The sequence below is a fragment of the Aotus nancymaae genome, unplaced genomic scaffold (genome assembly GCF_030222135.1).
Source record: "Aotus nancymaae isolate 86718 unplaced genomic scaffold, 86718_ANA_hifiasm-v0.15.2.pri h1tg000021l, whole genome shotgun sequence".
NCBI lineage: Eukaryota > Metazoa > Chordata > Mammalia > Primates > Aotidae > Aotus > Aotus nancymaae.
Genome location: NW_026988433.1, coordinates 14,874,511 through 14,902,283, shown reverse-complemented (window position 1 = coordinate 14,902,283; position 27,773 = coordinate 14,874,511). Strand labels below are relative to the sequence as shown.

Below are 27,773 nucleotides of genomic sequence, written 5' to 3'. Positions count from 1 at the left end.
GCATTTTTAGTAGAGATGGGGTTTCACCATGTTGGTCAGGCTGGTCTCGAACTCCTGACCTCATGATCCGCCCACCTCGGCCTCCCAAAGTGCTGGGATTACAGGCATGAGCCACCTCGCCTGGCTAAGAGAATACTTCTAAAACGGAACAACCAACATGTTATGCTCAGGAAGGCTTGAAGGTCTACAGTATTAAGGTTATTGGTTTAGAGAAGGACTTATCAAATTCTTCAACTTATTTTTTGATGATGACGGACATCAGAGTAATGAGAGAGATGGAGAAATAGGCACAGACCAAGTTCTTTGTTACTTTTTGACTGTAAGAAAACTGTCACATGCCGAGTCTAGTCCCACTCTGCAGTTACAAAAAGGTAATGGAAACATCTGGAAGCTAAGTGACTTGAACTGGATTCACTAGGATTGACAAAGCCCAGCTTTGTGGAGGGTATCATGAAACCTACCTTCTTGGGCACAACAGAGGAGCTGGAATTTATTGTGCTTTCGTCATCGTGCATCATGACAAGTTCAGAGCTGCTCTCGTCCATGACCTCCTGCATGCTGTTCACACTGCTGCTCTGGCTGCCAGTGCTCACAGACATGCTTGGTATGGAATGGTTGCTGCCCAGGCTGTCCATTTCCCTGATCAGGTTAGTTCCATGTTCACTGTCCTATAAAATGGGGCACTGAGGTTAGAAAAAGAGACTGGAGACAAAGAGCCAATCCATTGACTAAAGTATCAAGCACACTCAATTTTGCAGTGTGAAGTTACTTTTCTGCCAATCTGCAAAGATGAACTTTTTTTATGTACTGGCTCTACTACTCCCCCACCACCTTCAGACATCTCAAATTCGCTTCCTATGCCTTCCCCAGGGGCTGTTCTGGACAAGGGTCATAAGGCTCCAAATGTTGCCATCCCAGGCCTTTCCCCTGTCATACACTACTATCATATTATCGTATTGCTATTCAGTAAGCAAAATCAAGCCAGGTTTGTAAGTGATCCGGAACATCAAAGAGCTAGAGGAAGACTGCTGGCCACTAAACAGGTAAGCTCTATGATATCTGCAAATACAGCAGTGGTCACTTGAAAAAGTAAAGTGGAAAGAGTTTTCAGAGATTTGACAAGCAATATGGTCCCTCTGCAAGTCATTATTGAGTAACTTCATATCTAAGCAGGGATATTAATTCTACTGTCCTTGACAGGTAATTAAATTCTGCCTCCCTCAAGCAATTCTATCATGCTTATCTCTGTAATCTTATTAAATATATCTGTTAAATAATACTGGTATTCATCACTACTGGCCCAAAGACTACTATTTGAAAAGTGGTAAAATAATCAGAACATATAATTTATCCACCACAGTGGGATATCTTTTGATATAAGATTGAATAATATAATTAAATCAATTTAGCTACAAATAAACCCTGTTCTCAAACAACCATACTATACACATATAACTTTAATAAACTCTTACTTAGCCATGGCAATATAAAAAATTACTGAGTAACATTAAACGGTAGATAATATATTATATTTTTAACAGATTTATTTTCCCAATTAAAGGGGATTATTTCTATATATGCAATCAAGATATTTTATAGTTCAATGTAACTTTCTGAGCTTTGTTTTTAGAATTATTGATAAAATATTTGTATGTTTATTTTAGTTTCTTTGAAAAAGCTAAAATACATTCATTCTTCATTCTTTTCTTCCTTTGTATTTCACTTTAGAGGAAGAAGAGTTCTTTCTCTTATACAAGGCTAATTCTTCCACTAATACTCTTGTTCCTATTCTGTCTCTGTTCTGAAATCCTGCTTCTTTAACTATATCTCTTTCTTCTATCTTCAGTACCTCTGACTCTGCCCTGGCTCCATCTTTACTGCATTGAAAGATGAAGAAGCCTGCTTTATAGTTATGGAGTTACTATATGCTGCCTTCTCTTTCTTTTCCTTCTTAACCCAATTTCTTTTCTCTCTACATGCTGCCTTCTCTTTCTTTTCCTTCTTAACCCAATTTCTGGATCTTAAAAATAATTACTTTTTTTGCTGTCTCTCCCTTATCAACTCCCATGAATTATACAAACCTAGTAGTCTACTATTCATTCTATCTAGTCCTGTACAACTGCTTGTACTAAGGTCATCAAGGATTCTCTAATTGAAAACTTCCATCTGTATACTATGGTAAGAATATATAATGTCGGGACCTTAAACTCAAAAGGCACCAAACTGAAATTATCCTAAACCTACTCTCCCTGGTTCTTTTTCTCTGTTCTTGGTATTGACGTATTCCTAGCCAACCAGGCTCAAATGTTCAGAGTCACCTTAAATTCCTCCTCATCTGTTACTGTCAATCAATGAGAAGCCATGGATTATCAAACCTGCCTCTACAATGTTTCTCAAAAGTATTCCCTTTTTCCCTATTCCCATTGACACTGCTCTTATTACCTTTTGCATGGATGATTAGCCAGGATGTTGCCCATTCAAATCCATATCACACTCTGTTGCCAGGATAATCTTCCTAAAGCACAACACCTTTCTGAGTCTAGAATATCTTACTATGCCCATTTGTCAGGAACCACCCACATCATGTCCTCCATATAACCTTCACTAATCCCCACCAGTAGACTTATTTTCTCCCCATGATGGACTCCTGCAATGAGGCTACACCTCTGTAGCACTTTTCATATTCTGCGTTATATAAGTGTTATTTTATGAAAGTCTCTTGTACAACGCTTCATGTCTCTTAACGCAGACAGCATCAATTACTTTTTATCCTCAAAAGTTTTTCATAGTGCCCAGTCCAGAACTTTTTTACATAGTGGGCATTCTATAAGTGCCTGCTAAAATAAATTGAACCTACTTCCTCATCCTCCTGTGACTCATTCAAGGGTCCATTTCGTGTCTCTTGGAAAAGTATCTTTTTCATTTTTCGGTACTGTAGGTTATCTAGCTCACGAACAGCATCTTTTGTCCTCTGTATGAGGTCAATGAGGACACGTAGTGGCCGGTCTCGTCGAACAAAGTCATGCTGATTGAGGGAGGAGAAAAAAATAAACTGATAATGAAGAAACATCCTTAGGTGCAAGGTACAGATATAAAAGGAAATAGAGAATCATAAAATAGTTCTATGGATTTTACAGAAATAACAAAATATGATTTTCATGTCATGTATCCTTCCATATTTCATAAATCTCAAAAAGAGATAACCATGCTTTTTTCTTCTTCCTTAAGCCCCATTTTGTGGATGTGAGAATTCTTTTTAAAAATTGTACATATTTAAAGTATATGGCAAGATGTTTTGATACATATACATATATATAGTGAAATGATTTCTACAGTTAAGCAAATTAACATATCTATTATCTCACATAATTACTTTTTGGTGGCAAAAGTACCAAAAATCTTTAGTCTTAGCAAATTTCCTAGATATAATACAATATTACCAACCATAATCCCCATTCTGTACACTGGATCTTTACATTTATTTATCCCACATAACTGAAACTTTGTACCATATGACCTTCATCTTTCCATTTCCCATCCCTTTCAACCACCTTTTGTTTTGTGTTTTATTCTTTTGTTTAGTTTCCACATATAAGTGAGACTGTATATTATTTTTCTGTCTGTGTCTGGTTTATCTCACTTAGCATAATGTCTTCTGGGTTCACCTGTATTGCTGCAAATGGCAGGACCTCTTTCTTTTTTAAGACTATATATATATAATAAATATTATACATAAATAAATAGCATATATATTATTCAGTCTTAAACACACATATTATTCAGTCTTAAGTATATATATCACATATACCATAATTTCTTTTATCCTTTCATCCACTGATGAACACATAGGCTGTTTCCTTATTTTGGCTATTGTGAATAATGCTGTGATGAACATACGGGCAAAGATATTTTTATGAGGTGCTGACTTCATTTTCTTCAGGTATATAACCAGCAGTGGGATTACGAGAACGAATAATATATATTTTTTTAGGTTTCTGAAGAAAGTCCATATTGTTTTCCACAATGGCAACACCAATCTACATTTCCACCAACAGTGTATAAGGATTCTCTTTTCTCTATACCCTTGCCACTTATCTCTTACCTTTTTTGATAATACCCATTCTAACCGGTGGGAGGTGATAACCCATTGTGGTTTTGATTTCCATTTCCCTAATGATTAGTGAATGCTGAGTATCTTTTCATATGAGAATTCTTGAGGTTTACTTATCACATAAGTAATACAAAATCACTAGAACTTTAAGAAGCAGCAGGTAGTCTTGCACATTTTAAATCTGAAATTATATAATAAACAAAAGCAAGGCAGAATATAGTCTATTCTTTTTTTTTTTTTTTGAGATAGTGTCTTGCTGTGTCACCTAGGCTGCAGTGCAGTGGTGTGATCTCGGCTCACTGCAACCTCTGCCTCCTGGGTTCAAGCGATTCTCCTGACAGCCTCCTGAGTAGCTGGGATTTCAGGCATGCACTACCATGCCTGGCTAATTTTTGTATTTTTAGTAGAGACGAGCTTTCACCATGTTGCCCAGGCTGGTCTTAAACTCCTGACCTCAAGTGATCCACCCACCTCAGCCTCCCAAAGTGCTGGGATTATACACGTGAGCCACTGCACCATACTTTAGTCTGTTCTTACTATAACTTGCCTCAATCCTCACCCCCATACACACTATCCCTTGAGAAACAGACTTGTGAATATTTTGTTTTCTATTTCTATGGTCATATAGTATATGCTTGAAAATATGCCAGCTGTTCAATTCATCCAGAGGTCAAAATTCTGGCAACTCCATTTTCCCAATAAGAAAAAGGGTCTCTGAGGAGAGTGAAAATAACTGCCCTAAAGTCCATAAATTCTTGATATAAACATCCCTCACTTTCCATATTATTAATGACTGTTACATAATCTGGTTTCCTGGTTTCTCAGCCCATAGCAGGTTAGAGAGAGAATAAGAGTGGAGAAGTAAAGGACCGAGAACTGGGAGAGGTAGGGTTACCACCCGTTGTAAAAGGAAGTATCTCTTGTAAGTTCTCTGACAGCCTGAGAGTAGAGAAAGAGAGAAATTTCATGACTAACAGACCTGTCAACCAGACAAACAAATTATAATAAAACAGAGGTTTGTGGGCTATTTTGCCCCTTATAAATAGCCCCATTTATAAAATAAGAGTTCATAAAACAGTGTCTCTGAGCCCTCAGGACGTGACATTAGGCTGAGGGTGGTGGCTCACGCCTATAATCCCAGCCCTTTGGGAGGCCGAGGCAGGCAGATCATTGAGGGCAGCCTGGCCAACATGCTGAAACCCCATTTCTACTAAAAATACAAAAAATTAGCTGGGCATTGTGGTGCATGCCTGTAATCCCAGCCACTTGGGAGGCTGAAGCAGGAGAATCACTTGAACCTGGGAGGCTGAGGGTGCAGTGAGCTGAGACTGCGCCACAGCACTCCAGCATGGGTGACAGAAAGGGGGAAAAAAAAGTGAAAGGAGGAAACTTTTTTTTTTTAAGGAAAAAGTTCAGTTATGTGGAAAATTTACTTATGTAAAATTATAATTTGAAGACATTGGGAAAATGAGATATAATGTAGCAGGCCTTAGCTGATTAAATGAATTTAATTTCTTTATAATTTAAACAAATAAAAAATAATAGGGCTCTTCTGAGAAAACAATCTATATGTCTTGTGGTTCTGTATTCTGACTCTGCTGTTAGAGGAACTGTGGTTTTTGCTATGGTTTTTATAAAATACTTCTTCCTAGGCAAAGAGTCCTTTCTGAATAAAAAGCACCATTCCCAGAAGCAAGTGTAGCCTGCACATGTCAAAGATGAGAAAGAAAGGAAGAAAGTATGTAATTTTCCTCCCCTAGTGCTTACAATTATACAAGAGCTAATTGGTTTTTAGTAAACGTAAAGCTATGACTTAACATCATAGAATTTTTTTTTTTTTGACTCAAAAAATCGATTTATTTTCTCACAGTTCTGGAAGTTAAAGTTTCAAGATTAGGGTGTCGGCATCTTCAGTGTCTGGTGAGGTCTCCTTTCAGCCATCTTGCTATGTGCTAACATGAACTCTTCTTGCCTGCTTATTGAGGGTGGGGAAACAGAGCTCTATGATGCCTTTTTTTTTAATTGCATTTTAGGTTTTGGGGTACATGTGAAAAACATGCAAGATTGTTGCATAGGTGCATACGTGGCAGTGTGATTTGCTCCCTTCCTCCCCTTCACCTATATGTGGCATTTCTCCCCATGCTATCTCTCCCCAACTCCCCACCCCCCACTGTCCCCCCCAACTCCCCCCAACAGACCCCAGTGTGTAGTGCTCCCCTCCCTGTGTCCATGTGTTCCCATTGTTCAACACCCGTCTATGAGTGAGAACATGCGATGTTAGATTTTGTGTTCTTGTGTCAGTTTGCTGAGAATGATGGTTTCCAGGTTCATCCATGTCCCTACAAGGGACGCGAACTCATCGTTTTTAATGGCTGCATAATATTCCATGGTGTATATGTGCCACATTTTTCCTGTCCAGTCTATCATCAATGGGCATTTGGGTTGGTTCCCAGGTCTTTGCTATTGTAAACTGTGCTGCAATGAACATTCGTGTGCATGTGTCCTTATAGTAGAATGATTTATAATCCTTTGGATATATACCCAGTAATGGGATTGCTGGGTCAAATGGAATTTCTATTTCTAGGTCCTTGAGGAATCGCCACACTGTCTTCCACAATGGTTGAACTAATTTACACTCCCACCAACAGTGTAAAAGTGTTCCTCTTTCTCCACATCCTCTCCAGCATCTGTTGTCTCCAGATTTTTTAATGATCGCCGTTCTAACTGGCGTGAGATGGTATCTCAATGTAGTTTTGATTTGCATTTCTCTAATGACCAGTGATGATGAGCATTTTTTGATATGCTTGTTGGCCTCATGTATGTCTTCTTTTGTAAAGTATCTGTTCATATCCTTCACCCATTTTTGAATGGGCTTGTTTGTTTTTTTCTTGTAAATCTGTTTTAGTTCGTTGTAAATTCTGGATATCAGCCCTTTGTAAGATGGGTAAATTGCAAAAATTTTTTCCCATTCTGTTGGTTGCCGATTCACTCTATTGACTGTTTCTTTTGCCGTGCAGAAGCTGTGGAGTTTGATTAGGTCCCATTTGTCTATTTTGGCTTTTGTTGCCAATGCTTTTGGTGTTTTGGTCATGAAGTCCTTGCCTACGCCTATGTCCTGAATGGTTTTCCCTAGGTTTTCTTCTAGGGTTTTTATGGTGTTAGGTCTTATGTTTAAGTCTTTAATCCATCTGGAGTTAATTTTAGTGTAAAGTGTCAGGAAGGGGTCCAGTTTCTGCTTTCTGCATATGGCTAGCCAGTTTTCCCAACACCACTTATTAAACAGGGAATCCTTTCCCCATTGCTTGTTTTTATCAGGTTTTTCAAAGATCAGATGGTTGTAGATATGTTGTGTCGCCTCCGATGCCTCTGTTCTGTTCCATTGGTCTATGTCTCTGTTTTGGTACCAGTACCATGCTGTTTTGATTACTGTAGCCTTGTAGTATAGTTTGATGTCCGGTAGTGTGATACCTCCCGCTTTGTTCTTTTTGCTTAGAATTGACTTGGCTATGCGGGCTCTCTTTTGGTTCCATATGAAGTTTAAGGTGGTTTTTTCCAGTTCTGTGAAGAAGGTCATTGGTAGCTTGATGGGGATAGCGTTGAATCTGTAAATTACTTTGGGTAGTATGGCCATTTTCACGATATTGATTCTTCCTAACCATGAACATGGAATGTTTCTCCATCTGTTTGTGTCCTCTCTTATTTTGTTGAGCAGTGGTTTGTAGTTCTCCTTGAAGAAGTCCTTTACATTCCTTGTTAGTTGTATTCCTAGGTATTTCATTCTCTTGGTAGCAACTGTGAATGGCAGTTCGTTCTTGATTTGGCTCTCTTTAAGTCTGTTATTGGTGTATAGGAATGCTTGTGATTTTTGCACATTGATTTTGTATCCTGAGACTTTGCTGAAGTTGCTTATCAGTTTCAGGAGATTTTGGGCTGAGGTGATAGGGTCTTCTAGATATACAATCATGTCGTCTGCAAATAGAGACAATTTGACTTCCTCCTTTCCTAATTGAATACCCTTTATTTCTTTTTCTTGCCTGATTGCTCTGGCTAGAACTTCCAGTACTATATTGAATAGGAGTGGTGAGAGAGGGCATCCTTGTCTAGTGCCAGATTTCAAAGGGAATGCTTCCAGTTTTCGCCCATTCAGTATGATATTGGCTGTTGACTTGTCGTAAATAGCTTTTATTATTTTGAGATACGTTCCGTCAATACCTAGTTTATTGAGGGTTTTTAGCATAAAGGGCTGTTGAATTTTGTTGAAGGCCTTCTCTGCATCAATTGAGATAATCATGTGGTTTTTGTCTTTTGTTCTGTTTATATGGTGAATTACATTTACAGACTTGCGTATATTGAACCAGCCTTGCATCCTCGGGCTGAATCCTACTTGATCATGGTGGATAAGCTTTTTGATGTGCTGTTGTAATCGGCTTGCCAGTATTTTATTGAAGATTTTTGCATCTATGTTCATCATGGATATTGGCCTGTAGTTTTCTTTTCTTGTTGAGTCTCTGCTGGGTTTTGGTATCAGGATGATGTTGGTCTCATAAAATGATTTGGGAAGGATTCCCTCTTTTTGGATTATATGGAATAGTTTCAGAAGGAATGGTACCAGCTCCTCTTTGTATGTCTGGTAGAATTTGGCTGTGAACTCATCTGGACCTGGGCTTTTTTTTGGGAGGTAGGCTCTTAATTGCTGCCTCCACTTCAGACCTTGTTATTGGTCTATTCAGGGTTTCGACTTCTTCCTGGTTTAGGCTTGGGAGGAGGCAACTGTCCAGGAATTTATCCATTTCTTCCAGGTTTTCTAGTTTATGTGCATAGAGTTGTTTGTAATAATCTTTGATGATGGTTTGAATTTCTGTGGAATCTGTGGTGATATCCCCTTTATCATTTTTTATTGCATCTATTTGGTTATTCTCTCTTTTCTTTTTTATTAATCTGGCTAGTGGTCTGTCTATTTTGTTGATCTTTTCAAAAAACCGGCTCCTGGATTTATTGATTTTTTGAAGGGTTTTTCATGTCTCTATCTCCTTCAATTCTGCTTTGATCTTAGTTATTTCTTGTCTTCTGCTAGGTTTTGAGTTTTTTTGATCTTGCTCCTCTAGCTCTTTCAATTTTGACGATAGGGTGTCAATTTTAGATCTCTCCTTTCTTCTCATGTGGGCACTTATTGCTATATATTTTCCTCTAGAGACTGCTTTAAATGTGTCCCAGAGATTCTGGTATGTGGTGTCTTCATTCTCATTGGTTTCGAAGAACATCTTTATTTCTGTCTTCATTTCATTGTTTATTCAGTCAACATTCAAGAGAAAGTTGTTCAGTTTCCATGAAGCTGTGTGGTTCTGGGTTGGTTTCTGAATTCTGAGTTCTAACTTGATTGCACTGTGGTCTGAGAGACTGTTTGTTATGATTTCCATTCTTTTGCATTTGCTGAGGAGTGATTTACTTCCAATTATGTGGTCAATTTTAGAGTAGGTGTGATGTGGTGCTGAGAAGAATGTATATTCTGTGGATTTGTGGTAGATAGTTCTGTAAATGTCTATTAGGTTTGCTTGGTCCAGGTCTGAGTTCAAGTCCTGGATATCCTTGTTAATTTTCTGTCTCGTTGATCTGTCTGATATTGACAATGGTGTGTTGAAGTCTCCCACTATTACTGTGTGGGAGTCTAAGTCTCTTTGTAAGTCATTAAGAACTTGCCTTATGTATCTGGGTGCTCCTGTATTGGGTGCATATATATTTAGGATCGTTAGCTCTTCTTGTTGCATTGATCCTTTTGCCATTATGTAATGTCCTTCTTTGTCTCTTTTGATCTTTGTTGCTTTAAAGTCTATTTTATCAGAGATGAGAATTGCCACTCCTGCTTTTTTTTGCTCTCCATTTGCTTGGTAAATCTTCCTCCATCCCTTTATTTTGAGCCTTTGTGTATCCTTGCATGTGAGATGGGTTTCCTGGATACAGCACACTGATGGGTTTTGGCTTTTTATCCAATTTGCCAGTCTGTGTCTTTTGATTGGGGCATTTAGTCCATTTATGTTTAGGGTTAATATTGTTATGTGTGAATTTGATCCTGCCATTTTGGTGCTAGCTGGCTGTTTTGCCTGTTGGTTGATGCAGATTCTTCATTGTGTTGATGCTCTTTACCATTTGGTGTGTTTTTGGAGTGGCTGGTACTGGTTGTTCTTTTCTATGTGTAGTGCCTCTTTCAGGAGCTCTTGTAAAGCCGGTCTGGTGGTGATGAAATCTCTGAGTACTTGCTTGTTCACAAAGGATTTTATTTTTCCTTCACTTATGAAGCTTAGTTTGGCTGGATATGAAATTCTGGGTTGAAAGTTCTTTTCTTTAAGGATGTTGAATATCGGACCCCACTCTCTTCTGGCTTGTAGGGTTTCTGCTCAGAGATCTGCTGTGAGTCTGATGGGCTTCCCTTTGTGGGTAACCCGACCTTTCTCTCTGGCTGCCCTTAGCATTTTCTCCTTCATTTCAACCCTGGTGAGTCTGACGATTATGTGCCTTGGGGTTGCTCTTCTAGAGGAATATCTTTGTGGTCTTCTCTGTATTTCCTGGACTTGAATATTGGCCTGCCTTGCTAGGTTGGGGAAGTTTTCCTGGATAATATCCTGAAGAGTATTTTCCAGCTTGGATTCATTCTCTTCGTCACATTCAGGTACACCTATCAAACGTAGATTAGGTCTTTTCACATAGTCCCATATTTCTTGTTGACTTTGTTCTTTCCTTTTTACCCTGTTTTCTCTAATCTTGCCTTCTCCTTTTATTTCATTGAGTTGATCTTCGACCTCTGATATCCTTTCTTCTGTTTGGTCAATTCGGCTGTTGAAACTTGTGCATGCTTCGCGAAGTTCTCGTGTTGTGTTTTTCAGCTCCATCAATTCACTTACATTCCTCTCTAAGTTGTCCATTCTCATTAGCATTTCGTCATATCTTTTTTCAAGGTTCTTAGTTTCTTTGCATTGGGTTAGAACATGTTCTTTTAGCTCACGGAAGTCTCTTATTACCCACTTTCTGAAGGCTGATTCTGTCATTTCATTACACTCATTCTCCATCCAGTCTTGTTCCCTTGCTGGTGAGGAGTTGTGATCCCTTGTAGGAGGAGAGGTGTTCTGTTTTCGGGTGTTTTCATCCTTTTTGCGCTGGTTTCTTCCCATCTTTGTGGATTTATCCACCTGCCAGCTTTGTAGTTGTTGACTTTCTGATTGGGTCTCTGAGTGGACGTTCTGTTGGTTGTTGATGAAGTTATTTCTGTTTCTTAGTTTTCCTTTTAACTGTCTGGCCTCTCTGTTGTAGGACTGCTGAGGTCGACTCCAGGCCCTGCTTGCCTGGAGATCACTTGCAGCAGCTGCCGAACAGTAAAGGTTGCTACCAGTTTCTTCTTCTGCTTTGTCCCAGAAGGATACCTGCCAAATGTCAGTCTGAGTTCTCCTTTATGAGGTGACTCTTTGGATATATGGGGGTCAGGAGCTGCTTGAGGAAACAGTCCTTTATATTAGCTCAGGTGCTGAGCTGTGAGCCCCGATGTTCATTCAGAGCTGCTGGGCTGGTAAATTTAAGTCTGCAGTAGCAGAACTCATAAACCCCCTTTTTTTTCCCCCAGGTGTTCTGTCCCAGGGAGTTAGGGCTTTATGAGTTTCCGCTGTACTTCTGCCTTTTTTTTTCTTCAGGGCTGCCGTGCCCACAGGGAGGCAGCCTAGTCACTCTCAGCCTGCAGAGGCTTCGCTGAGCTGCCCTGGGGTCCGCCCAGCTGCCGTGTGAACTTCCCTGCAGTCCTGTTTATATGGGGTAGTTAGAGCTGCTTCCGCAATGTTGGCCCGCCTCTGTAATCACGGACTTTCTCTGTAATGGTGGGTTGCCGCAGCAACGGTAGGCTGCCTCAGTGATGGTGGACGCCCCTCCCCCACAGAGCTGGACCATCCTGGGTTCAGCTGTGCTTGCTGTGAAACTCTCAACCCAGAGCATTTCCAATTGCTGTTTATTTGTTTTTGTTTTTGTTTTTGTGGGGGTGGGACCAGCCGGGCGTGATCTCCTGGCTCCCTGCCTCAGAGCCTTTTATTTTTTCATTGAACGGTCGGCCCTCTCCCAGGTGTCTTGGTCGCCTGTTGAATAGGCTCCAGGATCTGTGTGATTTCCCGTGTGGCGACCCACTGCGCCACTGAAACTGCGGCTCTGAGATTCGTGGCGCTTTTTTTGCCCGGGAATCTCCTGGCCTGGCTCCCTGTTTCAGTTCCCCTTGCTGGCTAAGTGGGAACACAGTCCCGTTTACTCTGCACTGGGAGCGGCTGCGCCGGGGCGCAGGCAAAACAGCCGCACCGGCCAAAACAGCCGTGCTGGCAACCTGTGGGGCTCCTCCGTCTGCGAATCTCCTGGTCTGTGGGCAATAAAAATCCATCTGTAAAGGCGGCGTCCACTCACCGTCTGCACTTTCACTCGAAGCTGCAATCTTGAGCTGGATCTAACCGGCCATCTTGGAACTCCAACATCATAGAATTTTAAAATGGGAATGCCTCTAAGAAAATTTTCTGTTTCAAGGCCGAGCATGGTGGCTCATGCCTGTAATCCCAGCACTTTCGGAGGCCAACTTGGACAGATCACCTGAGGCTAGGAATTCAAGAGCTGCCTGGCCAACATGTCGAAACCCCATTTCTATTAAAAATACCAAAATTAGAGGCTGGGTGCAGTGGCTCACGCCTGTAATCCCAGCATTTGGGGAGGCCAAGGTAGGTGAATCACTTGAGGCCAGGAGTTCAAGACCAGCCTGGCCAACAAGGTGAAACTCCGTCTCTACTAAAAATACAAAAATTCACTGGGCGTGTTGGCGCGTGACTGTAGTCCCAGCTACTTAGAAGGCTGAGGCAGGACAAGTGCTTGAACTTGGGAGGTGGAGGCAGCAGTGCGCCGAGATTGCATCACTGCACTCCAGCCTAAGTGACAGAATGAGAGTCTGTTTTTTTTTTTTTTTTAAATAAATAAATAAATAAAAATAAAAATACCAAAATTAGCCAGGTGTAGTAATGCCTGCCTGTAGTTCCAGGTACTTGGGAGGCTGAGGCATGAGAATCACTTGAGCCTGGGAGGCAGGTGTTGCGGTGAGCCAAGATCAGGCCACTGCACTCCAGCCTGGGTGACACAGAAAGACTCAAAAAAAAAATTTTTTTTTTTTTTTCAAAGTGAGGAAACTTAGGCCCTGAGAAGTTAGGTGATTTTAACAGCTATTTAGTGGAAGAGCTACGGCTGCAACTCAGGCTTTAAAAATTTTTTTCTGCAGGGGTGGGGTGGTGATGGTGGTGGTGGTGGTAGATATTTTCTTGTGTCCTACTACCATAATTATCTTTCTAAAATACAGGTATGATCATGTCATTCATCATTCACTGCAACAGATACTACATGCCACTAATCCTCCATCCCAACCTAAAATTTTTTTTTTTTTGGGATAGAGTCTCACCCTATCACCTAGGCTGGAGTGCAGTGGCGCAATCTTGGCTTGCTACGACCTCTGCCTCCTAGGTTCAAGCGTCAACCTCAGTCTCCCCAGTAGCTGGGATTACAGGCATGCGCCACCACACCTGGCTACTTTTTGTATTTTTAGTAGAGACGGGGTTTCACTATGTTGGCCAGGCTGGTCTTGAACGTCTGACCTTAGGTGATCCACCCACCTTGGCCTCCCAAAGTGCTGGGATTACAGGCATGAGCCACCACTTTCAGCCCCAACTTTTTTTTTTTTTTTTTATTAAGTCTCTGTTACTAAAGCTAGAGTGTAGTGATACAATCTTGGCTCACTGCAACCTCCACCTCTTGGGTTCAAGTTATTCTCCTGCCTCAGCCTCCCAGGTAGCTGGGACTACAGGCACGTGCCACCATGCCTGGTTAATTTTTGTATTTTTAGTAGAGATGGGGTTTCACTATGTTGGTCAGGCTGGTCTTGATCTCCTGACCTCGTGATCTGCCTGCCTCGGCCTCCCAAAGTGCTGGGATTACAGGTGTGAGCCACCGTGCCCGGCCTTTTTTGCCTTACTTTAAGCACTGGAGAGTAAAGGAATTGAGCCCAAACCTTCTTTGTGGTTACAGATCACAAAGTGACTAAGTTCTGGCCAATGAGAGGTAGGCAGAAGTTCTTGAGGAAGGCTTTATTTTCCAGAATAAAAAGGCAGGACACAGGAGGAGAAGGTGTTTTATCCTCCATTCTCTCCCCTTCTTCCTGGCTGGAATAAATGAGTCTTGGCAATGTGGCAGCCATTTTATGACAAAGACGATATAAGCTACATGCCAAGGATGGTGAAGTAAAAAGAAAGAGCTTGGGTTGGGGGCTGGGCACAGTGGCTCAGACCTGCAATTCCAGCACTTTGGGAGGCTGAGATGGGTGGATCACAAGGTCAGGAGTTCAAGACCAGCCTGGCCAAGATGGTTAAACCCCGTCTCTACTAACAATACAAAAAAATTAGCCAGGTGTGGTGGTGGGCGCCTGTAATCCCAGCTCCTCGGGAGGCTGAGACAGAGAACTGCTTGAACCCAGCGGAGGTTGCAGTGAGCCGAGATTATGCCATTGCACTCCAGCCTGGTGACAGAGTGAGACTCCATCTCAAAAACAAAAAAAAAGAGCTTGAGTCAATGATGACATTGTTGAGCTGCTTAGAGCTTTGTACTGCTTACTCCACCTCCTTTTACAATGTCCTAGACTTCCTATTACGTGAGATAAACTCTTACCTGTTTAAGCCTTTTACAAGCAGATACACTCAACATCTTAATGTCTCGCTGTCTCTTAGATAAAGTGTAGCTTTTTACAGCCAGGTTCCTGCTTGTATGTCTAAGATTAAATCTGGTCATTGCTACTCCTCCTTCCTATGCAATAGTACATTCTAGGTAATTCTAAACCCAAGAATACCTTTCACATATCTATGCCTTTGCCTTCACATCTCCATGTTCTCTCTGCCTGCAATTCCAACTCCTCGTTGTTTTTCAAAGCCCACTGTTTTCCAAATCCTTACAACTGGAATGTCCTCAGACTTTTAAAAGAACAATTTTATTGTTCTCAAAAATACATTTACTTTCAACACTCAAACAACACAGAAAAATGCATAAAAAAAGAAAATCACCCCAAATTCTACCATCTCAAAATAAATACATAAATATTGTTAAATTATAGAATATCATTTTTACATGCCTCTCTCTTTCTCTCTCTCAGAAAAATGAATATCTAGAAATCATTTTACATGGGAATCTTATTATACAAGCTAATTTTAAGTATAATCAATTGAATTAAGGTATACTTGAATTTAACAAAATTAGAAGAGACTGAATTAAAACGATTGCATAGGCTGGGCGTGATGGCTCACGCCTGTAATCCCAGCACTTTGGGAGGTCCAGTGGGTGGATTACTTGAGGTCAGGAGTTTGAGACCAGCCTGGCCAACAGGGTAAAACTCTGTGTCTACTAAAAATAGAAAAACTAGCCAGACATGATGGCATGTGCCTATAATCCCAGCTGGTCAGGAGGCTGAGGCAAGAGAATTGCTTGAACCTGGGAGGCAGAGGTTGCAGTGAGCTGAGATCATGCCACTGCACTCCAGCCTGGGCAACAAAGTGAGACTCTGTCACACACAGAAAAGTAAAAATAAAACAATTGCTTAATTTTAGTTGTAATTTCTTCACCAAAAGAGTTATCTGTTCCTGAAAGATCCTCTTAAGCTAAAAAAAATTATTAAAGTCTTTACAAGACTGAAGTTACTTTAGTTCTTTTGTCTATATATTTTAAGCAATATTATTAACTATCTACTCTGAAAGATAAGGAAATTAGTATGCATATGTTTTTCCTGTTCCTAGATTTTTCTAATTACATTATTTTTACATTGCAAATGTTTATAACATTTACATCCGTCCTTTAACCATTTTGATAATTTCACCTCAGTTGTTTATTTAAATGGATTAAATATAAAAGTAATGTTTTAATGTCAGGGCAAAACTGTGTGGAAAATATGGATTATTGAAAAATATTTGGGAGTAACTAGATAGCTTAACTGGGGGGAAAAAGGGTAGATTTTTTACCTCACTCCTTATAACAAATTTTTGCATAACTCTTCCCACCAGCATAAAGAATGTCAAAATAGAAATAGGAAAAAATAAAATCCAAGATCTACTATAAATTAAAAAGGAAATAGAAATGGCTTTTCAACATGAGAGAGATGTTCAACATCTCCCATAATGAGAAATACTAATTAAAACTATAGTGAGAAAAGTTTTCACTGATTTGACTAACAAAGTTCAAAAAGTATCAGTCTTCCTATTTTCATAGTGGGACTATAAACTGGTACAAGTGTTTTGAAGGACAAATGGGCAATATATATCTCAATTTAAAATCCACATTGATGAGCAATTCCACTTCCAGGAATTTATTGTTTAGATGTTTTTATACAGGTACAAAATGACATATACACAAGGATATTCACTGCAGCACAGTCTGTAATAGCAAAAGATTGGAAACATCCTAAATGGGTTGGTTAAACAAATTATGGTCCATCTGAGAATATTATGGAGCCATTAAAAAGAATGAGGTAGCTTTGCATGTAGTAATACAAAACAATATCCTAAGCACACTGTAAAGTAAAAAGAAAAATCAGGGCGGAATGGATTTTATGGTTTTCTGCCATTTGTGCAAAAATAAAAACAATATTTACTTTTATATGCATAAAATATCTCTAGAAGGAGAGGCACAAAATAGGTGCAATGGTTGCTAGTGAGGTGCCCGGAATGGAAGGGAGATTTATTTTTCATGTTCTACCTTCTCTTCTTATTTTTTGAGATGGAATCTCGCTCTGTTGCACAGGCTGGAGTGCAGGAGGATGATCTTGGCTCACTGCAACCTCCCAGGTTCAAGCAATTCTCCTGCTCAGTCTCCCGAGTAGCTGGGACTATAGGTGTGAACCACTACACCTGACTCATATTTGTATTTTTAGTAGAAATGGGGTTTCCCCATGTTGGCCAGGCTGGATTACAGCCGTGAGCCACTAAGCCCGGATTTTTTTTTTTTGAGACAGTTTCACCCCAGTCACTCAGGCTGGAGTGCAATGGAAGGATCTCAGCTCACTGCAACCTCTGCCTCTCAGGCTCAAGCGATTCTCCTGCCTCAGCCTCTCAAGTAGCTGGGACTACAGGCGCATGTGACTGCACCTGGCTAACTTGTATTTTTTTGTAGAGATGGGGGTTTCATCATGTTGTCCAGGCTGGTCTTAAACACCTAGGCTCAAGTGATCTGCCTGCCTCGGCCTCCCAAAGTGCTGAGATCACAGGTATGAGGCACCGTGCTCAGCCTCATGTTCTACCTTCTACTATATTTTTATAGTATAGTTCTACCTTCTACTATATTTTTCCTTTTGGAAATTTGTATGACCTATTCCAAATGAAGAACATACAGCTTATTTAGCCATGCAAAATAAATACATTTTTTTGGGGGGGGCTCTTTAAATTCAATGTTTACCTCCAGCCCTTTTACCAGTTTCTCCAGTCCCTCATTCATTCTTCCTGCCTGCCTTTCTCCCTCTTTTTCTTCTTTTTGCTTCATCTCTAGATTGGCAGGATTCTGTTACTGAGCAATTTTTAAAAGGAAAGCTCCGAAAGGCTGCATTGCCTAAATTTGTGGGGCTTGAAGATGTCAGCTGCCTTTATAAATTAAGAACACCTTGGCTGACTCACAATTCTTGGCTTATGTTTTCTTTCCCTGAGAACTCGGCAAACATTGTTCTATTGTTTTCTGTCTTTGACTGTTCCTGAAGAGGTAGGTCTGGAGCCAGCTGTTTTTTCCACCCTAAAACAAACTTTTCAGTCTGTTTGTATGAATCTTTCAGGGACTTCACCAGGGACATGATTTATTGATCAACAAAGATCAGTTTCATGGCCCCCACTCTTCAGGGATCTGCTTAAACATCACCTTGAACGGCCTTCTCCTTACCTAAAACAGCAGCACCTGTCAATCTTGATGCTTGTCTAATTTATTTTTCTGCACAATACTTACCATCAACTGGCATTATAACATATATTTCTTTCTTTTTTTTTTTGTGAGATGGAGTCTTGCTCTGTCACCTAGGCAGGAGTGCAGTGCCGTGATCTTGGCTCACTGCAACCTCCACCTCCCGGGTTCAAGCGATTCTCCTGCCTCAGCCTTGAGAGTAGCTGGGATTACAGGCATCTGCCACCATGCCTGGCTAATTTTTGTATTTTTAGTAGAGACGGGGTTTCACCATGTTGGTCAGGATGGTCTCGAACTCCTGACCTTGTGATCCACTTGCCTCAGCCTCCCAAAGTGCTGGGATTATAGGCATGAGCCACTGCACCCAGCCTATTTATTTATTTTCTTACTACTTCTTGTAAGTTTCACAAAGGCAGGGACTATGGTTTTTACTGTGTACTACTGTATTCTTGTGCTTAGAATAGTGCTTGACATCCAGTAGACAATCAGTAAATATTTGTTCGATAAATAATTAGCCCATTTGATTTGGTCCATTAAATAAAGGCCAAATCAAATAAAAGAAAGATCCAGACATTTATTTCCAGAAAAGTTTTCTTCAGGGATATCTTTAAATATCTTCTCTCCATGTGTTTTGTTTTCTTTTTCAGGAATAATAGGTTGGCATATATTAGATCTCCTAGGTCTTCCAAATGTATCATTTTCTTTAGACTCATCTTTAGAACTTTTATTTTTTGCACTTAACTTTATTTACTTAAGCTTATTCACCATTGGAAACATCCTAAATGGGTTGGTTTACTATAAGTTCATTGCTTATGATTTTTTTAACTGTTATGTTTTTTCTCTTCCATTTCTTTCTTTACCTCTACCCATTTGCTTTTTAAATTTTTTTGTTGTCTGTAACCCTTAACTTTAACAAAGCCCAAATTTATTCACTTAACTTCCATTTTTTGTTTAAACTGATGGCGTTTTCACTCTGGTGCCCAGGCTGGAGTGCAGTGGCACAGTCATACCTCACTATAACCTCAAAATCCTGGGCACATGTGATCCTCTTGCCTCAGCCTGCTGAAATCCTGAGATTTTAGGCACGAGCCACCATACCCAGCTCCACATTTTTTCCCCTTTTATGGTAGTAATTTTTATGTCCTTGTTTTTTGTTTGTTTTTAAGATCTTGGTCAACTTCAAAGTAATAAAGATACTATTCTGTGTTTCTAGTGTTTTGTTCTGATTGCCATTTTCCCCTAAGGAAACATGAAATTGTTGCTAAGGTATACAAAGTAGTTCATGTTTAAAACATGTAAGGGCTCCACAACAAAGGAGAACAAGATCAAGCCCTTTGTCCTGTTGCTTCTCTTCTTACCATCCTCCTGTGGCCGACTGCTCACAGGAAAGAAAAAACTTACTTGTCACCTAGTCAAGGTGTTCTTCAATTATAAAGGCAGACACATTTAAGCTTTACAAATTGAGGCAATACAACTCTTCTGAGCTTTTCTTAACAAGCAAACAAAACTGCTCCACAACAAAAGCCAGCCATTCTACAGAAGGAAGAAACAAAAAGGGTTGAAAAACATACATGCAAAAAAGGATTAAAGAAATCTGGACCATCGTGTGCCAAATAAAAGAAAACACTTCTACTGTAAAAGATTTCTACATACTACACTGATATCGATGCAACACACTGCCTATGTATAAAGTCTACAGTAAAATATTACATGAAAAGAGATGCTCAGAAATGTGATAGTTAAATCAAATAAATGTGGTTAACATGATACTCTTATCACTAACATGTCATAATACTATGTAAATGTCTACTCTATATAGTTATCATATACCTTCACTGCCTGAGGATTTGGCAACAACCTAACTGAAAATCCCAGAGCTGATGTTTGAACCACCGGCCAGCTCTGTCCTGAGGCCACTGGATTAATATTTTTGCAGATGTTAGGCCCAGGAACATCACAATGATGACTCGAGTAAGGAGGAGAAATATTTGTCATAAGGCAAAAAAGGAACAGGGAGGGAGGGGAAAAATGGAAAAGATAGGGCCAAAACTATCCACAGGGAATGCATAGCACATACATTGCAATAATCTTGCTATTTCTATGCCTAGCTACTTATCTCTGGATAAATGACAAGGCAGCACGTTCTAAACTACTTTGTCATGATGAGCTGCCACAGGAATGATTTACTATATTCCACTATAACATGACTTTAAATCCCCCTCCTCAAATATAAATTTGAAAAATTACCCTTAATAGTTCTGCTGATGTTGGCCTTTCCTGAGGTATTTTCTGCAAGCAGTAATCAACAAATCTCCTAAAGGATTCTGTCCTGTGTGTGCAAATACACAAAAGAAAATAAACTCAAGGTCTGTAGAGCACATTGATTACTTAAAACAATTTTCATTAAAGGGAAAATTTTGCATTTTAGGAGATTTTAAAAAATAAGACACTTCAGAATATCAGGAGAACTGGACCATTTTCAAGTTATGATATCTAAAATTAATTCTTTTGAATGAGTGAGGACACAGTTTCAAGTTAATCAACATATAAAAATATCTTAATATATAAGTAAGGTCAAATCATAATATATATCAGAAAACAAAAATACTATGTTTATATAAAATAGTTTTATATGGCTGGGCACGTGGGGCTCACGCCTGTAATCCCAGCACTTTGGGAGGCCAGGCAGGCGGATCACCTGAGGTCGGGAGTTTGAGACCAGCCTGACCAACATGGGGAAACCCCATCTCTACTAAAAATACAAAATTAGCTGGGTGTGGTGGTATGCCTATAATTCCAGGTACTCAGGAGGCTGAGGCAGGAGAAACGCTTGAACCCAGGAGGCGGAGGTTGTGGTGAGCCAAGTTTGCACCATTGCACTCCAGCCTGGGCGACAAGAGCAAAACTCCATCTCAAAAAAAGTTTTATATACATTTTTCTCTTCAAAGACAACAATTCACATAGTCTCAACTCTATATTCTTAATTACCAATTGTTAACTCCTCTACTACCCACAATCTAAAACGAAGTAGTTAAATTTGAAGCACAAGGGATGGATAACCTAAGAATAGGCTTCCTGAATAAAAATACTTCCTATCTTAAAAGTTCAATTTTACCTACTCTTCTTTAATATTACCCCTTTTAAGATAACTCTTGTAGCCCAAATAGTTATAAAAGTGTCATAATTTTCAGCAAGGAACAATGTTTCTGAATAGATAGTATATGTTCTGTCTCAACACATTTAAGTACACATGTAATTTGAAAAAAAAAAAGACAACTGGAAAAATAATGATGTCATAGAGGACCCCTTATCTCTGCAGAAAAGTGATATCAGCTGAGATGATCAATGCAAGACCATCAGGACTTGGGAGAGCAGAATTGTTAGGAGGGTAGCAGGGCATGTTCCCCGCAGGATTTCAGTTACTAGACACATTAAGAACACAGTGGAAGCCATGGTGAAGGCAGAAATAAGTAAATCTATATGTGTGGGCATGTACAGACAGCAGATGCTTGTGAGGCATCAGTGTCACTTACAACAACATACAGTGAAGGAATGAAATGCTTTCTAGGTCAGATATTAAAATGTAATTTAATAAAAATGCCAAATACATATGGTGATTTTCCTAGAGATTTAAAATGATAGCAGAGTCTTACCATTCATTAGACTGTAACGTTGGGGAGTCATTCTGGGCAATGTGATATAAGGCACTCATTGCATTCATATTGAAAAGTGGGGGCTTCCGTTCCGCTGGAAGAGGAAAGAAACACGATAAAGCAGTTCTTGAAGGAAATCAGGCAGACACAAATAAGAAACTATAAGCAAAGCTTTGCTGCTAGATCAATAGCTCATTACTGTCATCGTGCCACATAATCCACTTATTTTAATCTCTAAGGTTGGCCCAAGATAGCCATTCAGAAGAAGCTGTCAGACATTAAATGTACATTGGCAAATATGCTAACAGAACCCATTTCAAAAGAGTGAATAGAAATTTTTTTTTTCACATATCTTTAAAAAAAAGTGGCTTTCACATATTTTCCCACAATAGGTGTGAAAATCTTTGCATGTGCGTTTTAGCTTAAAAATATATATTCTCTCCTTGAAGTCTGAGTATTTGGTGAAAAAGAAAAAGAAAAAAATTAATATTCGCTTAAAAAATTCAGAAAGCAAAGTAGAATAAGAAAAAAAGATTACTATAAAATGCAACATCTTAAACATCATTAACAGAGTATGGGAGACAAGCCAATTCTATTCAGTAAATACTGTTTGATGGCTCATTCAGGTCAAATAATTGCCAGGGGTGATGGCAGAAAGAGAAATGGAAGGGAGGAAGAGGAGTATAAATTATAAAGAAAGTCTGGTCTATCTCATTCTAAAGAGAAATTCAGTGAGTAAGGCATATATTTTTAATTTATTTATTTTTTGAGATGGGGACTTGCTCTGTTGCCCAGACTGGAGCGTAGTGGCACAATCATAGCTCACAATAGCCTTGACCTTCTAGGCTCACGACCTCAGCCTCTTGAGTAGCTGAGACTACAGGTGTGCGCCACCATGCCGGGCTAGTTTAAACAACTGTTTTTGTGCAGAGGCTGGGCGCAGTGGCTCACACTTGTAATCCCAACACTTTGGGAGGCCGAGGTAGGTGGATCACCTGAGGTCAGGAGTTCGAGACCAGCCTGGCCAACATGGTGAAACTTGTCTCTAATAAAAATACAAAATTAGCTGGGCATGTTGGTGCAAGTCTGTAGTCCCAGCTACTTGGGAAGTTGAGGCAGGAGAATCGCTTGAACCCAGGAAGTGGAGGTTGCAGTGGGCTGAGATGGCACCCCTGCACTCTAGCCTGGGTGACAGAGTGAGACCCCATCTTGAACCAGGCTGGTCTTGAACTCCTGGGCTCAAGCTGTCCTCCTGCCTCAGCCTCCCAAAGTGCTGGGATTATAGGCATGAGGCACTGTATGTGGCCAGGTATTTCTTAGTAGAGGATATACTCCTTCCCAGCCCACCATAGTCTCTTTATTGGAACTCCTCCAGCTCTCCCTTGGCATACTGGTCATTTGGCATGTGCTCACCTATTATATCTACATAATCATACAAATCTTTTCTCTCAAAAGAAATCATATGCTCTAAGAGAGCAAGATCTTACAACTCAAATATTCTTTTTCTTTTACTTATTCCCCCAGAATTTGTAATGAAATGCCATTCACATATTACGGGCTCCATTTGTGGATCAAAGGAAAGAAACAGGCTCTAGTTCTGAGTACAGTTAATTTTATGCTATTTATTAGTTGTTATGGCATAGAAGATAAATCCCTATCTCTTTCTACTGTGCTTATCCTAATGGATTTTTTAAATAGTCCCACTTTCTAATTCATAATCAGATCTCTAGTTTTATTAGAGCACCTTAGTTTTTAAGTAAAGGCTCTTCTATTAACCACTTCTAAAATGACAAATTGGGCTTATTCTATGCAGTTCTAAGAAAGAGAACAAGGCTAAGAAGTGAAGTTACGGAAAAGACATTTTCACTCATAGAAGGAAGAATTTGTGCGCAGCCAGAGTAGTTAAAAAAACAAAACAAAAAACCAGAATGAGCAAGACTGAAAAAGCAGTAAAAAAAAACAAAACAAAAAACCAGAATGAACAAGACTGAAAAAGCAGTAAACTTTAAGTTATTTGTAGCACTTAAGCAGAGGACAACTCTACCTATTCATTTGTTGTATTTTGGAGGGGCATCTTATAGTCTTGACTAAGTGATTTTTGTACCTCTGAAACATAGTATTCTAGGCCAGGCATGATGGTTCATGCCTACAATCTTAGCACTTTGGGAGACTGAGGCCGGTGGATCACCTGAAGTCAGGAGTTCAAGACCAGCCTGGCCAACATGGTGAAACTCCGTCTTGAATAAAAATACAAAAGTTAGCCAGGCATGGTGGCACGCACCTGTAATCCCAGCTACTCAGGAGGCTGAGGCAGGAGAATCACTTGATCCTGGGAGGCAGAGGTTGCAGTGATCTGAGATCATGCAACTATACTCCAGCCTGGGTGACAGAGCAAGACTTCATCTCAAAAAAAATTCAAAACCAATTTGAGTGTGCTTCACTCAAAGAACCAAGCTCCGGGTTCTCCACAAATGTTGCTTTCTTGGTCTAGACACCCCTCTCCCTTTTGCTCACTAAACTTTCTCTGTGTGTGTGTGTGTGTGTGTGTGTGTGTGTGTGTGTGTCTCAGGGTCTTGCTTTGTTGTCCAGGCTGGAGTGCAGTGGCGTGATCAGCTCACTGTAACCTCAAACTCCTGGGCTCAAATCTCAAATGATCCTCCTCTCTCAGCCTCCCAAAGTGCTGTCTAATTCTTGACAGGTCTTATCTCAAATATAATTTCATTTTTACATTAATTTAATAAGTATTTATTCAGAGTTTATTATATGTTTATAATCACTTCCTCAGGGAAACCTTCCCTGACCTCTCAGACTAGGTCTCCTATTAGATTTTGTCACTGCAAATTATATTTTCTCCTTTCTTCCATATATCACAACTCCAATTGTTTGTATAATTTTTTTTTTTTTTTTGAGACAGGGTCTCTTTCTGTTACCCAGGCTGGAGTGCATCTCAGCTCACTGCAGCCTCTATCTCCTGGGCTCAGGTGATGTTCCCACTTCTGCCTTCTGAGTAGCCGGGATTATAGGCATGTGTCATCAAGTCCAACTAATTTTTTTTTTTTGGTAGAGATAGGGTTTTGCCATGTTGCGTAGGCTGGTTTCAAACTCCTGGGCTCAAGTGATCTGTCCACCCCAACCTCCCAAAGTGCTGGGATTATAGGCATAAGCCACTGTGCCCAGCCTATTTGCATTATTCTTTATTTTCTTCCTTCCTTCCTTTTTTCCTCCCTCCACCCCTCCCTTTCTCCCTTCCTCCCTCCCTCCCTCCTTCCTTCCTTTCCTTTCCTCTCCCTCCATTCCCTTCCTTCCTTCCTCTCTCTCTCTCTCTCGTTCAAGCCATCCTTCTACCTCAGCCTCCCTAGTAGCTGGGACTACAGGCACACATCACCATGCTTGGCCTATTTTTTAAAGGTTTTTGTAGAGATGAGGTCTCATTATATTGCCCAAGCTGGTCTCAAACTCCCAGGCTCAAGTGATCCTCCCATCTTAGCCTCCCAAAGTGCTGAGATTAGAGGCAAGAGTCACTGTGCCCAGCCTAATTATTTAGTATGTGTCCTCTTCGCCAAACTTCATGAGGGCAGGGGCAATGTCTACTATGTTCATCTCTGCATTCTCAGTGCTGAGAATAGCACCTGGTACACAGTAGGTGCCCCCAAATACTTTTAAATAAACAAATGGAGATGAGGCAAATTAAAGCACAGAATAAACTGTCAACAATGATGGAGAAGACTAAGACCTGGGGCTCATGACTGCTTCACTCATTATTAGAAGGAATAGAACCCTCCCACTTACTGGTAAAACATTAAAAAAAAAATCCAAGCTTCTCAGAAGAACACTGAGTTGCAAAGGTGAAACATCAAAACAGCAGGGAAAGGAGACTAAGGAAAGAAAAAAACAAATTTAAAAAGAAAAGGATGAAAGAATAAAAACAAAAACAAAACTCAATGCAATAAAAGGCAGAGATTGGATTTGAAGCAGGAATGAGAAGGCCTGTAAGTAGCAAGCATTCTGCCCATGAACAAGCAGGAAAAATGGCTGACCATGTGATGGTAGAAGAAATAACTCTAATAGAGAAACACATGGCTAAAGGTACTCTACTCATAGGACAGCTCTACGGTCTGGGAAGCATTCTCTGAGTATTAGCTTCAAGTGATCTCATCTATGTTAAAGTCTTTGCTAGATGTAATACATAAATCTTCTGAGCAATGGTGACAAGGCTCACTGCTGAGCCAGAATACTACAGAGCAAGGGCTGGCAAACTATTGGCCATGGTCTAAATTCAGCTCTCAGCCTGCTTTTGTAAGTTTACTGGAACACAGCCATGCTTGTTCATTAACGTATTGTCTATGATTGCTTTCATGCTCCAATGGCAAAGTTGAGTAGTTATGACAGACACTGAATGGCCTCCGAAGCCTAAAATGCTTATTATCTGTTCCTTCACAGAAAGTTTGTCAGTACTTATTGTAGAATATAGTAGTTTGTTTTTTGTTTTATCTTTTTTTTTTGAGACAGAGTCTCCTCTGTCGCCCAGGCTAAAGTGCAGTGGCATGATCTGGGCTCACTGCAACACCTGCCTCCCAGGTCCAAGAGATTCTCTTGCCTCAGCCTCCCAAGTAGCTGGGATTACAGGTGCTTGCCACCGTGCCTAGCTAATTTTTGTATTTTTAGTGGAGACGGAGTTTCTCCATGTTGGCAAGGCTGATCTCAAACTCCTGACCTTCGGTGATCCACCCACCTCAGCCTCCCAAAGTGCTGGGATTACAGGTGTGAGCCATAGCGCCCAGCCAAATATAGTAGTTTGAATAGAGCTTCTTCTACATATGCAGCAGAACAGGAATTAGGAGTGCTTTTGAAGTCACCTTGTGATATGAAATACATATATTCTTAAATGAAAGGAAAAAGGTAGAAGCATAAAAATGCTGAGCTAACTACATTAAAAGAAGAAAACAGTAGTTTTCCTTTAACTTAGAGACAATGATCAAGTCTTTGTGTATGATCTATCTCTGTTATGTAAGATCAAGGTTCAGGAAGGTCAGTTCAATCAAGTTTCTGGATATTGCTCTGCTTGGTAAAGATTATACTAAATTAGAGTACCTACATGTATGTTTATTGCAGCCCAATTCACAATTGGAAAGATATGGAATTAAGTGTCCACTGACCAATAAGTAAATAAAGAAAATGTGGTATATGTACACCATGGAGTACTACTCCTACAGAAAAAGTAACGAAATAATGTCTTTTGGAGTAACTTGAATGAGCTGGAGGCCATTATTCTAAGAGAAGTCAAGATTGGAAAACCAAACACCATTATGTTCTCACTTATAAGTGGAGCTAAGCTATGAATATGCAAAGGCATTCTGAGTAATATAATGGAATTTGGAGACTCAGAAGAGGAAGGGTAGGAGGAGGTGTGAAATAAGAGACTATGTATTGGGTAAAATGTACACTACTTAGGTGACAGGTGCACTATATAATTCATCCATGTAACCAGAAACCACCTGCACTCCAAAAGCTATTGAAACAAAAAAATTTAAAAAACAAAATAAAATAAATCAGAGTGTCTACTGGGTTTAATTTTACTAAGGAAAATCAAAGAATATGCCTACCTTTAGATAAACACAACCTGAAAAGGCATAGGTTTCTTCTTCTTTTTTTTTTTTGAGACAGTCTCACTTTGTCACCCAGGCTGGAGTGCAGTGGTACAGTCTTGGCTCACTGCAACCTCTGCCTCCTGAGTTCAAGCAATTCTCCTGCCTCAGCCTCTCAAGTAGCTGCGACTACAGGTGTGTGCCACCACACCTGACTAATTTTTGTATTTTTAATAGAGACAGGGTTTTGCCATGTTGGTCAGGCTGCTGTAGAACTCCTGACCTCAAGTGATCTGCCCACTTTGGTCTCCTATAGTGCTGGAATTACAAGCGTGAGCCACCATGCCCAGCCCATAAGGTTTCTTATGAACAAATATGGTTGACAACCATAATAACTAATGATAACAAAATAATTGGTACCATTTATTGAATTCCTACTATATGTTAGGCACTCAC

The 27,773-nt window shown here is 40.1% G+C and overlaps 1 protein-coding gene across 8 annotated transcripts in view; it reads right to left on the bottom strand.

The window, feature by feature from the left end:
* The window catches only part of TAOK3 (TAO kinase 3), a 213,635-nt gene that overhangs the window by 51,560 nt on the left and 134,302 nt on the right, over positions 1–27,773 (bottom strand). For all 8 annotated transcript variants that reach the window (XM_064379743.1, XM_064379749.1, XM_064379747.1 and 5 more), the window contains 4 exons: positions 21,733–21,826; positions 20,327–20,408; positions 2,858–3,025; positions 462–668 (listed from right to left, as the gene is read on the bottom strand). In XM_064379743.1, the coding sequence (XP_064235813.1) occupies positions 462–668; positions 2,858–3,025; positions 20,327–20,408; positions 21,733–21,826 (551 nt within the window). The remainder of the gene's footprint in view (positions 1–461; positions 669–2,857; positions 3,026–20,326; positions 20,409–21,732; positions 21,827–27,773) is intronic.